Raw genomic sequence first — 15,555 nt, 5'->3', positions numbered from 1 at the left:
AAACATGGGGCCCCTTTCAGTTCGTGGCTCGGGTGTCCGTTTTTTTATTTTAATCAAGTACGTGGATTACAAATGGATTCGCCGAGGAGCCTGGGACCCTGGAGCTGGTGAGTATAATTTATTCAACAGGTACCCCATGGATTCTACTGGAGAAGAGGACCGACCTGCGTGGGAACATAGGTAAGTATGTATGTATGTTTGTGTGTATGTATGTAATAAATCTTTACTTTCAAGGTGTGTGTGTCTTGTGTTTTTTTGGGTATTATTTTAGTAATAGTACTACAGGTACCTGCGGGCCTGTTTTTCCGCCGCATGCTGGTACTTGTGGTTCTCCAAGTACCAGCATGCGGGGGAGGCTTGCTGGGACTTGTAGTACTGCTACTAAAAACAATATCATTACATTTTCAACAAAGGCTATCAGCCCCCCATCCGCAGCCCATTGGATGGGGGGGGGGGACAGCCTCGGGCTTCACCCCTGGCCCTTGGGTGGCTGGGGGGGGGACCCCTTGATTGAAGGGGTCCCCACTCCCCCAGGGTACCCCGGCCAGGGGTGACTAGTTGGATATTTGATGCCACGGCCGCAGGGCACTATATAAAAGTGACCCCCGGCTGTGGCATTATCTGTCCAGCTAGTGGAGCCCGGTGCTGGTTTTAAAAATACGGGGGACCCCTACTCTTTTTGTCCCCCGTATTTTTGGAACCAGGACCAGGCGCAGAGCCCGATGCTGGTTGCTTAAATATGGGGGAACCCCTGTCGATTTTCCCCCCATATTTCTGCAACCAGGATCGGCTCAAAAGAGCCCGAGGCTGGTTATGCTTAGGAGGGGGGACCCCACGCATTTTTTTTTTTTAAAAATAACCACTTTCCCACCCCTTCCCACTGATATACATGCACAGATCTCATGGATCCGTGCATGCCTATCCAATCACGGATCAAAAAAGCAGGTCTGTTTTTTTTTAGCACTTTTTTACGAGTTGTAATTTTTCACGGCAGTGTTTTATTTTTTTTTGCTTTGCACTTCTTAGTAAATGACCGAGATTCATACTTAAACAGCCGCGTTTTGACCGATGGTGTATTCATTCGTAATTTTTTTCTTGGACTTCCCAAAAAATACGAATGCCCTCATCACTGCCGTGATTTGAGTTTAGTAAATTCCCGAGATGACGCTTTGAAGAAAAAACGGCATCTCGGTCAAAATCGGGACCTTAGTAAATATACCCCATTGTCTCTGAAGCACTTTGATGTTCTGAAAATGCTTCTAAAAGCGCCCCCTACGCATATAAATGGATATTAAATAAAAAATAAAAATTAATGTCTATGAGTTTTATTTTTATAGAATACACCAGGTGCCAGGATGGAGGACTGTCTCATCTTTCACACTTTCAGACATATCGTGGTGTGGTTGAAAAAAGAAAAAAAAGGGGGTTACATTTATTTAAAAAAAAAAAAGAAAAAAAAAGAAAGAAAGAAAGAAAGAAAGAGAAAGAAAGAAAGAAAGAAAGAAAGAGGAAATAAAAGCCCATAAAGATAGTGCAGGTGGATTAGTTGTATATCTTTTGCTTTGTAGTTCTTGCTTCATGTCAGGTTTGTCACCATTATTGGCCAAAAGGAAGACCTAAAGAGGACGATGCTGTATAAACCCCTGCAGACACTGCTGGAGATGTTATAACGGACAGCACACGGCAGCCCTACAGTACACGTGTACTTGGATGGATCATCACTACGTTTGTGTTGGCTATTGACTGCTACTATAGTATGCAACTCTGTGTCTACGCTCGCCTGACTACATAGCAACCCGGCGTCCCTTCATCGTGACAGGCTGATCAAAATACCGGCTAACTGAAAAGCTGCTGCTACAGAGACGCACAGAGGAGCATATTCCATTTACATTTAATATAGGGTTTACAGTGAATCTTTTCTCCACCCATTACATAATTCATTGAACTTACTGTATGTCATTTCAAATTGTCTTCTAGGCTTTTGGGAAGGACTAATGGCAAAATAGGACCCCTGTGATGCCTGAAGAGAGCTGCTAGGGTGAGGCATTAGCAGGGGAAATGCATCAGAAATCTGCTTATTATGAGACATCATTTGACGGGTGGAGGTGGGTGAGTGGAGAAGGTGGTTCAGGGATGCAAGAGCCACATTGTTTTTATTTACTGACCCATTGGTCTATTATTATGGTCAGCAGGACCACCCCAGTCTTCTGCAGGCTATTCCTGTGCAGAGGCAGCAAGGGTCCACGCTGTTTACACAGGGGGCAGCTTCTTCCTATACACAGGACACCTGTGCTCCCCGTGACCCAGGGTCGCTGCAAAGTCTCTAGGCACCCTAGGCAAAGCTACGTACACAGACACATATACAGTTACACATACACTTGTATATACACAGACATATATACAGTCATAGGTGCCGATTTATATTTTTGCTGTTGGGTGCTCGGCGGGAGGCAGCAGCGGGAATGAACGGGCAGCTGCGGCAGTGACTAATGCCCATTACACATTATGAAACACACCGTAATGCCCATTACACATTATGCCACACACCATTATGCTCATTACACGTTATGCAACACACCATAATGCCTATTACACAATATGCCACACACCGTAATGCCTATTACACAATATGCCACACACTGTAATGCCCATTACACATGAAGCCACACACCATTATGCTCATTACACGTTATGCAACACACCATAATGCCCATTACACAATATGCCACACACCGTAATGCCTATTACAAAATATGCCACACACCGTAATGCCCATTACTCAATATGCCACACACCGTAATACCTATTACACAATATGCAACACACCGTAATGCCTTTTACACAATATGCCACACACCGTAGTGCCCATTACGCAATATGCCACACACTGTAATGTCTATTACACATTATGCTACACACCGTAACACCCATTATGCGTTATGCCACACACTGTAACGCCAATTACATATTATGTGGCTGTAGATGCGCTTCTGTACCATAGTAATGTAAAATAACACCCTCTTAAAATGCCCGCTGCCGAGGAGACAGGCGCTAGAGGTCAAATGTGACCTCTAGCGTCTGTCTCCTCCTCGGCGGTGGCCATTTTTGGTTGTTTTTTACATTGCTATGGTACAGAAGCGCTTTGCAGCCCCCAGCGTATCTCAATCTACTGCGGGGGCTGCAGGTCAGCGGCGGCTAGCTCTACTGGGGCAGCGGCTGGCTCTGTGGGTGCTCATCGCGGTCTGTGGAAGCTCGGGCCTGGGAGCACCCATGGAATTGGCGCCTATGTATACAGTTACACAGACACTATATATATATACAGAGACATATACAGTTGCACAGACACTTATACATGCACAGACACTTGTATATACACAGACACATCGCCAAAATAACCTGGATTATTCCTGTGTTGTTACCGGGTTGACCTGGGTCGAGGTGCAGTGTGAAAGCGCCAAAGTGAACAACCCGGGTCGAGCAACCCTGCATTTCAACCCAGGTTAAACACGGGTCGGACCCATGTCATTCTGCACTGTGAAAGTCTCTGACCCAGGATATTCGACCCGGGTCTCAGAAAAAGGTTCTGATTGGCTGTGTATGTGTCTGCCCAGAGCAGTCCCCACCCCTCCATTTATTTCCTCTGAAACCTCATCAATGTGAGCCAGAAAAGTCAATTTTAAATCACATCACAGTGTTTAACATGGCTGACCCGGGTTCAGTGTGAAAGGCACCAACCCGGGAATTACCTGGGAATAACCAGGGTCGAAACTGCAATATGAAAGGGTCTTTCTTTACACAGACACATACACAGTTACACAGACACTTGTATATACATAGACAGATATACAGGCACATATACAATTACACAGACACTTGTATATACATAGACACATATACAGACACATACAATTACACAGACACTTGTATATACATAGACACATATACAGACACATATACACTTACACAGACACTTGTATATACATAGACACATATACAGGCACATATACAATTACTCAGACACTTGTATATACATAGACACATATACAGGCACATATACAATTACACAGACACTTGTATATACATAGACACATATACAGGCACATATACAGTTACACAGACACTTGTATATACATAGACACATATACAGGTACATACAATTACACAGACACTTGTATATACATAGACACATATACAGGTACATATACAATTACACAGACACTTGTATATAGTCATAGACACATATACAGGCACATATACAATTACACAGACACTTGTATATACATAGACACATATACAGACACATACAATTACACAGACACTTGTATATACATAGACACATATACAGACACTTGTATATACATAGACACATATACAATTACACAGACACTTGTATATACATAGACACATATACAGACACATACAATTACACAGACACTTGTATATACATAGACACATATACAGACACATACAATTACACAGACACTTGTATACACATAGACACATATACAGACACATATACAATTACACAGACACTTGTATATACATAGACACATATACAGGCACATATACAATTACACAGACACTTGTATATACATAGACACATATACAGACACATACAATTACACAGACACTTATATATACGTAGACACATATACAGATACATATACAATTACACTGACACTTGTATATACATAGACACATATACAGGCACATATACAATTACACAGACACTTGTATATACATAGACACATATACAGACACAAACAATTACACAGACACTTGTATATACATAGACACATATACAGACACATATACAATTACACAGACACCTGTATATACATAGACACATATACAGACACATATACAATTACACAGACACTTGTATATACATAGACACATATACAGACACATATACAATAACACAGACACTTGTATATACATAGACACAGACACATATACAATTACACAGACACTTGTATATACATAGACACAGACACATATACAATTACACAGACACTTGTACACACATAGACACATATACAGACACATATACGGTTACACCGAAACTTGTAGACGCACAGCCACATATAAAGTTACACAGACACTTCTATACACACAGACACAAATACAGGAACACCGAAAAATATCTACATCTCCCTCTCCCCTCCTGCACAGGACTTGGGTTATGGCAAAGAGAACGAAATACTGTATTCTGCAGCGGGGTACACTGGTATAACACAGGGAAAAACATTGGGGTGTAGAGTTGGATCTTGATCCGAGGCACCAACAGGCTAAAAGCTTTGACTGTTCCCAGGATGCACTGCACCGCCTCCGCTATATTACCTCGCCTCCATGCACAGGAGCTCAGTTTTAAAGTTGGTGCCTGCATAGCAGGTCACTAACAGGTGGGGGCTGCCTTAGGCAGCCCTGAAGAAAACATAGTAGAAATTGAAGAAAGCTTTTCTTAGAAGACTGAGCCGCAGCGCTTTTATGTCCAGGGTACATGCTGTGCTGCGGATCCATCACCTCCCCTATGCGGTGCTGTATACTCCCGCGGCCTGGTTCCCAGGTAATTACAGCGGAGACGCACCGGTACTTTGACACACCGCTGCTGCTCACCTCCAGGATCGCGTGGCTGCAGGACTTGGGAAGGAGGTAAGAGGGTACCCCAGGTGGGACCCGCCGGGTGATCACACGCGGCCCATGGGAGACGGATCGCGCGGCTGGCGTGGACACTGTACTGCTGAGGGACCCCACTATATCCACCTGGGCAGTCACGGAGTGCAGGCATATATATCACAGGCTCCATATAGTACCGGTGGTATAGTCCAGCATGGTGGGGATAGAGCGCTGCCTGTAGCCCCTCCCCCCAGCTCCAGGCGCCATCTCCCACAGAATGCTCCCGCCCTGGAGCTGCTATCACTTTCCCCTCACTCCCTGCTGAGACTGGGCGCCATTTTTAACTGAAGGGCTGCTCTCTATGGGATTGCTGGGGGCTGTCTCCTCTGTATAGCCGCCTGTTCCAGCGCCGTGCTTATACAGGACACTTGAGTATTCTACCTGTCATTTGACTGTGTTAGTTAAGAAATCAGTGTGTTACTGACAGAATAGGTGGCACGATTATTCTGTGATATACATCCAGTTCTACTGTGCATTGTTATATCTCTCTGCATATATCTACTTTTATATGTAAATTGCCTGTCCAGTGCAGTATTATTGTTGTGTACATTCTTCCTGCATTGTGTTTGTGACTGAGTGTGCCATATAGCTGCTGTGTGTTTTCCTTTAGTGTATCACACCTTTGCTATCACTATATTCTGAGCCCTGTGAGGATAAGTGCGTCAGGCTCCACATTTATACTTCTATTACTTACATGTATGTGGATATTTTTCACTAATAAAGGTGTCTTATTTTATTATTCACAAGTGCGCTCTCCTTACTTGTAACTTTTCAGAAATTCCTATCTCCTGGCTGGAGCGGATGAGCCTGCACTACATGCTGTGACATAACACCTGGGACAAATTGGTTTATGCGCAGACTTTGATCTTTATATCTAAATTTCTGCCTGTTTAGTCTGCAGCATTCACCTGGATTAACAGTTTATTGGTAAAAAATTGTTGTTACATTACGTTGGTATTGCCTGTTACAATTGTGGTCGTTATGAGCAGACCGAGAATGGAAAGATTAACCAGGCGTATGCCACAAATTATTTAATGAGCAATTAGATACACAATTAGAATCACATGGTAATAAATCAAATGCAGTTTTTAGATATGGATAGTATATGTATGAGAAAAGAGGAGTTTCCCAGTGCTCACTAGAAACAAAGGCCCTCATTCCGAGTTGTTCGCTCGTTATTTTTTTTCGCATCGCAACGATTTTCCGCTAACTGCGCATGCGCAATGTTCGCACTGCGGCTGCACCAAGTAAATTTGCTAAGAAGTTTGGTATTTTACTCACGGCATTACAAGGTTTTTTCTTCGTTCTGGTGATCGGAGTGTGATTGACAGGAAGTGGGTGTTTCTGGGCGGAAACTGACCGTTTTATGGGAGTGTGTGAAAAAACGCTGCAGTTTCTGGGAAAAACGCGGGAGTGGCTGGAGAAACGGGGGAGTGTCTCGGCGAACGCTGGGTGTGTTTGTGACGTCAAAACAGGAACGAAACTGACTGAACTGATCGCAGTGGCAGAGTAAGTCTCGAGCTACTCAGAAACTGCTTAGAAATTTCTATTCGCAATTTTGAGAATCTTTCGTTCGCAATTTTGCTAAGCTAAGATTCACTCCCAGTAGGCGGCGGCTTAGCGTGTGCAATGCTGGTAAAAGCAGCTTGCGAGCGAACAACTCGGAATGAGGGCCGAAGTCAAAGCATATATATATGTATAGGTAAATTTATTGTAAATATTTTCCAAAGTAAAAAAGGTATATACACATATGTTAAATAAAATGGTCCTAATACCGGTATACAAACAAACACATTGGACACTGACAGTACAATACAAACATGTAATTAATAATAAACAGATACGCGTCAGCGTTTTACTCTGCCTATGTAATAAGCTCTTATATTGTCCCAATTGCCTTAATGCCAAAACTTCAGTTGTTGAAATCAAAGAAAAATGGTGGCGATATGTGCTGAATGAAAGTCTTACCAATGAAGGGAAAAAAGAGAGTGCTTTTATGGAAGGGGAAGTCCTTTCAATGAAGGGGGTAAAGCCATGTGAATGTTCTCCATGGGATCTCCCGTTATGCTAATGCTGTAGCTTAATCCACACTGTTTTTTTTTTGGCTCCCGTACTGAAGGTGTGTGTCTCGCTTGTTTGAAGGATGTTGGTATCTGCTGGCAGACTGATCAGATACTTGCCACGGTGGTAAGCGTGCAGGCTCCCAATCCGTAGCTCCACAATCGACGCGTTTCGCCTGTGCAACCAGGCTTCGTCTATAGAACCAACATACAGGGGCTGTGGAAAACCCCCTTTTTCCCATAGCTGCTACTTAAAACAACTAGGTACTAGCGCAGTCCCCTATCTCAAGCTTATGTCACAGTATATCTATGAGGACTGAAAAATTACTCATTAGAGAAATGAAATTGAGTTGAGAAGTAACTACTATTGAAAAATATATAGAAGTTAAAAGGGTTCCCAGAGGTTTGAGATTGTTGAAGTCTCCCACATTTGGGAATGAGAATAAAGATTTTTTAGATAAATGGAATCACATTTTAGACTGTTGTTCAATAAAAGGTTAATGAAATTGATAGTAGCAGAAAGAAAAAAAGAATGAATAGAGATAGATAAGGATATTATTGAAATTGAAACAAACTGAGCCCATTAGGGATGTGGAAGAGTTTAAGTCCTTATTAGCAGACAATAATGTAAAAATTAAAAAGCTTGAAAAAGAAATTATAGCCGCAAAGGTCAATAATTTTAAAAGAGACACCATTGATTACAGAGAAGGTAATGTGAGAAATTGGCCAATAATCAATAAATATCGGAATGAGAAAGGCTATTATCAAGGACGTCCCCAGGAGAATGCCTGGCAAAGAGTAAATAAAGGTGCTAATAATAGGATCACATATAGGAGGAATGATTTACCACTAACAAACCGTTTTGAGGCATTATCTTCCCCTAACATGGCGCAGCAAAAATCAAGTTTTTTTCAGAAAGGCGCATACGGGAGGGAGAAGAGACCAATAAGGGACATGGGAGCTGCGGCAAGTCCATTGTACAATGGAAAAAGAAAAAAGGAAGATGTACGAGAGTTACGAGAGGAGGAACAACAAACAAAAATAAGAAAGCAAGAATTATGGGAGAATTAGGGGTTTTTAACCTGTCGGATCATGCTCTAAAGGAAAAAGAAAATATGCTATTGTCTCGAGGTTTATCCTTTGCTCCTAATAAATCACCGAGTGGTTTTCAGTTATTTATAGATACAAATAAATTTGTGCGGAATCTAACTTTAAAGTGACATTTCGCTAAAAATAGTAAAGAAAAGAGAGAAGAGGTGGCTAATATAGAGCATAGTGTGTTAAAAAAGGGTTCAAACTGTTATCCGGTGGAATCTAGAGGGGGATATGTAGAGTCTTTTTACAATTTTGGTTAAAAAGGACATGGATAGCTTGTGTTCTAAAACCTCATACAATAAGGATAATCTTAGTAAGGGTGAGAGGGAAGTGATAAAAACCTTAGAGAAAGATAACCAATTGGTAATCAAGATGGCGGACAGGGGGGGGGGGTTGTTTTATTAAATAGAAATTGGTAATCTATTGAATAAAGGTCTTAGTGATAAAGTAATAACGTTTGAGGAATATAATTTATGCTTAATATGAAACTGAGAATCCCTATTTTTTATTGTTTACCTAAAGTGCATAAACGTTTAATTAAGCCCCCTGGATGCCCTATAATATCGGGTATAGATTCAGTGAGCTCCCGAATATCGGAGTATGTAGATATTCAAATAAAGCAATATGTCACTGTGTTACCTTCATACGTTAAGGATCCGACCCAGATATTGAGTGACCTAAGGGCATTTAATTGGGAAACTAATTTTTATTGGGTTACGAATGACGTGGAAGCCCTCTACACCTGTATTGCACATTTAGGGGGTCTAGAAGCGGTAGGAAGTTATCTTAATAATGATCCGTTGGTGAGTGTTGAGAAAAGAATATTCATTTTAAGGTGTATTGAATATATACTCTCAAATAATTATTTTAAGTTTAATGATAAATATTATATCCAGCGCTGCGGCGTTGCTATAGGGACCCCCTACGCCCCGAATCTGGCAAATTTATATTTAGGAAAGTGGGAAAAAGAAATGATAGAAGTTAGTAACCCTTTTCTAAATAACATTAAGTTATTTAAAAGATATATAGAGGATATCTTGATTGTTTGGGAGGGGGACTTGTTATCTTTTAAGGATTTTATGGCATATTTACATCAAAATGCCTATAATCTAAAATTAACATCAAGTATTAAGAAAGATAGAATTTAATTTTTGGATTTAGTTTTGGATAGTACCTCACGTTCGATGGGTGATGGAATAGATACTTATACGCATATTAAGTCAGTAGATAGAAATAGCTATGTCCATTTTCAGAGCTGTCATCACACGAAATGGGTTTCTAATATCCCTTACTCTCAGTTTGTTAGGTTGAGACGTAACTGTTCGTCTGTTGATAAATACAATGAACAGGCACTAGTATATGGACGTTTTAGAGAAAAGGGTTATGCAGAGCAATTGATAAATGAGTCTATCTGTAGAGCTAGAGATCGTGATAGAAGGGAACTTATGGAATATAAGAAAAAGGATGCAACTAAAAAATTTTGTAGTGTGTCTTTTGTCACAACCTATAAATAGTAAGGTAGACGATGCCACGAAAATTTTGAATAAATACTGGGGTATTTTGAGTCTGGACCCACTCCTGCTGGACGTTTTGCCACCTAAACCACAAATCATTTGTAGAAGAGCTAAGAATGTAAAAAATATTTTGGCTCCAAGTTTTTTTTTAAAATGTTAAGAAAGAAAGATGGTTGAGTGATTTTTTCCATGCAATAAGTGCAAAATATGCAAGTTGTGTAATAAAGATAATAAATGTGTACATAATCATGATAGATCTAGATCATGGCCTATTAAAGGTAAGCTTAATTGCTTAAGTACACATGTACTTTACTTGCTGGAATGCGTTTGTGGAAAAAGGTATGTGGGAAAGACGAAACGCCAATTGAAAATTAGGATTTTAGAACACACTCGAAATATTACTAACAAAGTCCTCAATCATAGGGGGAAATTTACTAAGCTCCCGATTTTGACCGAGATGGCGTTTTTTCATCAAAGTGTCATCTCGGTAATTTACTAAACTCAAATCACGGCAGTGATGTGGTCATTCGTAATATTTTGGAAGTTCAAGGTAAAAATCACGAATGAATACACCATCGGTCAAAATACGCCTGTTTAGATATGAATCTCGGTCATTTACTAACCATTCGTAATTGTAATTTCTGCCGTGAAAATGCATTTGCGGCCGCGAAAAAATACAATTCGTAAAAAATTCCTAAAAAAAAACGCGCCAGCTTTTGAAAAGCGTGTTTACATGTGTACTCAATTATCCATTACTCACACCTGAATGTTTGGCCCTATAAAAGTGTTCCAGGCACATTTTGAATTTCTCTCACTCTGAAATGGCGGCTGTGGTGTGTGCCAATGAATTTATGTTTGCTGTGGGATACCTTAGACTGCTCCATGAGGCTTCCAGGAATCAGGCCCAGGTAAGTGAACATGGTCAGCAGGTTGTCCAGGTGCCGCGGAGGCTGCGCCAGCCTCGTTTTTTTAGAGGTCGTTTAAACTTAAACGCATTGTCCGATGATAGGGTCATACAGATGTTCCGCCTAAATAGAACCAACATTTTCCACCTGTATGACCTTGTCAAACTGGGCATAGACCCTGAGACAGCACGCTCTCGCTCTGTCTCAGGCCTACACAAACTCCTGGCTGTGTTACACTTTATGGCTACTGGGAGCTTCCAGGCTGTGGCAGGCGACGTGATTGGTATCTCACAGCCCACCTTTTCAAGATATTTGAATCAGGTGAGTCTAAAAATACATAGGCGGTTATGTCTAAGTGTTGCTTCTGTAAGTACAAACAACACAGTATTGTATAGAATACCTAACATGACACTCACCTTAGCTTGTTTAATGTCCACTCAGGTTTTGGATGTCTTGGATCCACATATTAATGCCTCAATCTGCTTCCCTACCGAGGAGTCGGAGTGGCGTGCTGTCAGGGTAGCTTTCTATGAGCTTGCTGGCATGCCCAATGTGCTGGGGGCCATAGATTGCACACACGTTCAGCTGAGATCACCTAGGGGCCGCCAATACATATATACGAATAGACATCTGGCCCAATCAACTAATGTCCAGGTGGTCTGTGATGCAAACTTTAAAATTATGAGTGTTGTTGCAGGTTACCCTGGTGGCTGCCATGACTCCTTCATCCTCAGTCAGTCATCGCTCTTCGATAAATTTGAGGCCGGACAAATGCCTGATGGCTGGCTGTTGGGTATGTATAAAATGTTTGGTGTGTATGTCTTTTAACCACAAACTCTAGTTTTGACTAGGGGAATGAATAATCTAACACATGTAGTAATGTTGACTATATCTGTTTTTCAGGTGATGGGGGTTACGGCTGCTACTCTTGGCTCCTTACTCCATTGTCCCAACCTGATTCTCCTGCTGAACACAGTTACAATCATGCACATAAGGCTACGCGGAATGTGATAGAAAGATGTTTTGGTGTGCTGAAGTCACGGTTTCGGTGTCTGGATAAATCTGCAGGCCTTTTGTTGTATAGTCCCTCAAAGGTGACTAGAATTGTGTTCTGCTGCTGTTTTCTCCATAATCTGTGTTTAAGTCAACATCTGGCACATGATGAGGGAGAAAGCAGTCAGCAAGCAGAGGAGTTAGAACCATCTGGTGACAGTGTGAGTACATATTTAGGGAGGCAGGTACGGCAAGAAGTGATCCAGCGGTATTTTTCTGGTAAGTTTTTGTCGGATGTAATTATCCTTGACTAAACACTTTGCAATACTTTCAATTGTGTGTTTTGTTACTTACTGTTTGTTGTTTATAGTGGTGTGTACATTGTACTTAGTTTATGTTATAAATACATTTTCAGTCATTACCCATGAAAAACATACATACATACATAGCAGCTTCTACAATGTTTGAGACGGACACAGGAAGTTGTGTGTTTGTCAAATCAAAATTTTTATTGCGTAAATCTAATTTGTCAAAAGTCTTATTTTTTCCGCTTGTGTGTGCTGGGTGCTGTGCTTTGTGCTGGCTCACTGGCACGTGCTCGGGAGGAACGCCGAACAGGGGAGGTTACTGGCGTTTGGATAGGGGTCGTGGTTCCAGAGCTGGAGGTCACTTGTTGAGCTGCCATCAATGTTATGTTGTTGCTCAAATTATTTATGCTAGCATTAAGTTGTGTGTTGGTTGCAGTGTGGCTGGCTACAATCCGGGATAAAGACTCATTCACAACCTGGTTGTGCTGAATGAGTTGTACGAGTGCCTGCTGATGGCGCTGTTGCTCATCAATGATGCGCGTTAAATGAGCCAGCATTTGGTTGTTGTCTGCCCGTATTTGCTCCATCGATGTTGCGATTCGGCCTACTTGGACAATCAGTCTGCCCGAGTTGCGACTAATGCGCGGTAGATGATGGGGCAGACTGGCAAGGTGTTGGGTATGTGCGGTCAGGCTGGCATTGCTTTGTGCCTGTTGGCTTGTCCAACTGGCCCAAAAGTCATCTGGTATTTGTGGCTGGGGTGGAGCTTGTGCCAGTTGTGGACTCATGGAGGCTTGGGGGATATCCTGCAGCTGTATTGGCTGGCTCGGGTCAACAGGTGTTAGTTGCAGTGTGAAGGTTGCCTGTTGGTCTTGTCCCTGCTGGTCCACGTCGGCCATCAAGCTGGGCTCTGTATGGGGTGGCCAACATGCAATGTTTATTTTTCTTAAAATATATTTGCTAGTTCTACACATTACTACATTCATAATACTCCATTTCTCAAGTTTTTAGAGTTGTTTTTCTAAACATATAATTTGTTTTTTCTCCAAAAACATATATACCATCACAGGCGTGCACATAGACAGACTTGCGTAATCCTCACCTAACTACCTCCCCTCCACAGCATTACAGTGTTATGTCACCTCCCCTGTCCACGATATAGACTGCTTACCTGGATAGTCCAGAGGAGCGGAGCAAGTAAGCAGTCTACATACCGGACAGGGTAGATGTGTGAACACTATAATGTTGTGGAGGGTGGTTTTTTTTTTTTTTTTGGTTTTTAAATTATTTTTATGTGCACGTGTGTGGCCAATATTTTAACAAATGTATGTTCGATTTTAAAAATGATGTTGGCGATATCAACCACTAAGACATAGAAAAATTAAGCATTTGCACCTTTAACAATTGAAGACGTAACATCACATTGCTTGTTATGGCAAACATGTAATCTCAACTCCAACTCACAACATAGTAACTGTACTGTGTAGATTATTTGCTATGTGTTTGTTTCTGTTTTGACTCACCAGATAACTGAGGTGATCGGGGCTCATCACTCTGTGGACTCGCCAATAGTGCCAGTGGTGGCTGGGGTGACACTGCAGAAATGCGCCGCCTGGGTGGGGAAGATGGATCCGCAGATTCCGTGCCAAGACGCCGTGTCTTACTTGGCCTCCTGGGTAAGTGCCCCGAGCCCTGTGATGGGCGCCTTACAGGAGGTCGGCTTACAGAAGCAGAACCTATGAGAATATATAAACATTAATATTTTGTACTTCTATGTGTTTGCAGAATATGTGACTACAGTGAAGTCTTACCTGCAATCCCAGCATCATCCTGAGTTGTCTGAGGCCTGTCTGGCCGGCTGGTCTGTCGGACTGTAGAAAAAGTGGAGCAAACATTATTACCATGCTTTGTGTAAAAATTATAACTGCAAAGCCTTAGTGTACTGTAACCATATATTAGGTATTCTAATTTAAACTAATTTCTGCTTAAGATCTTCGTGCTTCCTTAATTTGTGGTGTATATCAAAATGTACATGGTGTTGCACCAAATAAATCAGTTACATTTGAGAATTATGTGTCAGATATTGCATAGATTGAATACTTGCAAATTTAACCACAATGAAATTTTGAATTTGTAGGAACCTTTTTTTTGAAGTAAATAAATAAAATATTTAAAAATGCTATTAGATACAGCACCGATGTCCAAGCAATATCGCAAAATTATTATTGCAAATACACATACCAGCAGGCATTGCACCTGTTTTTGTGCAAAATTAAATAAAAAATACAGCCAAGGCAAGATGGAAAATGCAATTTCTAAACACAAACACACCTTTGTGCAATATCTGACCAACAATTTTTGCATCCTTTAACCTTAAAAAAAAAAAAAAAAAAACATTTAGAGGACATTTTAAAATAAATTTAACAAATCCAACTCACCATCCTGCGTGGGTCGGTCCGAATCCCGGACATGAGTTGCAGACACCACTTCTGCAGGAATCAATGCCCGCACAGGCTCCTCCCACTCCCGATAGGTTGCTCGGAAAGGGGGGCCACCTCCGGTTTTGCGGGCTGATTTTGCCTCTTTGGCCATCTTGGCCTTGACACGCCGCTTTATGTCATAGAACCTCTTGCGACACGTGTCCTCAGTCCGCCTCACCACACCCTCACTATTGACGGCAACTATTACTTGCCCCCACAGGACAGACTTCCTGCGGGAGGACACCTTGCCAGCATCCTGACCAAACAATTGGCGATGGTGCTTCATCAGCTCACGCACCAACGCCATGTTTTCAGCATAGCTGAACTTAATATTCCTGCCAGTCTTGGTAGTGGTGCGTGGCTGCGGAGCCACAACACCATCACTATCACTGGAGAATGCAGCAACAGGCACCCCCTCCTCCTCCTCCTCACTAACCTCCTCCCTCTCACTAACCCCCTCCACCTCACTAACAGCCTCCACCTCACTACCAGCCTCCACCTCACTAACCTCCGCCACCACA

The 15,555-nt window shown here is 41.9% G+C and overlaps 1 protein-coding gene across 1 annotated transcript; it reads right to left on the bottom strand.

Annotated features, from left to right (window-relative positions):
• Nucleotides 1–12,779: 12,779 nt before the first annotated feature.
• LOC134928768 (uncharacterized) lies at nt 12,780–14,513 on the bottom strand. Its single transcript, XM_063924771.1, has 3 exons — nt 14,366–14,513; nt 14,078–14,290; nt 12,780–13,464 (listed from the first exon to the last, which is right to left on the bottom strand). The coding sequence occupies exon 3, from the start codon at nt 13,451–13,453 to the stop codon at nt 12,785–12,787; it is 669 nt and encodes a 222-aa protein (XP_063780841.1). The 5' UTR covers nt 13,454–13,464; nt 14,078–14,290; nt 14,366–14,513; the 3' UTR covers nt 12,780–12,784.
• Nucleotides 14,514–15,555: the final 1,042 nt, after the last annotated feature.

The sequence above is a fragment of the Pseudophryne corroboree genome, chromosome 5 (genome assembly GCF_028390025.1).
Source record: "Pseudophryne corroboree isolate aPseCor3 chromosome 5, aPseCor3.hap2, whole genome shotgun sequence".
In the NCBI taxonomy this organism is placed as follows: Eukaryota; Metazoa; Chordata; class Amphibia; order Anura; family Myobatrachidae; genus Pseudophryne; species Pseudophryne corroboree.
This window is presented reverse-complemented; position numbering and strand designations above follow the sequence as displayed.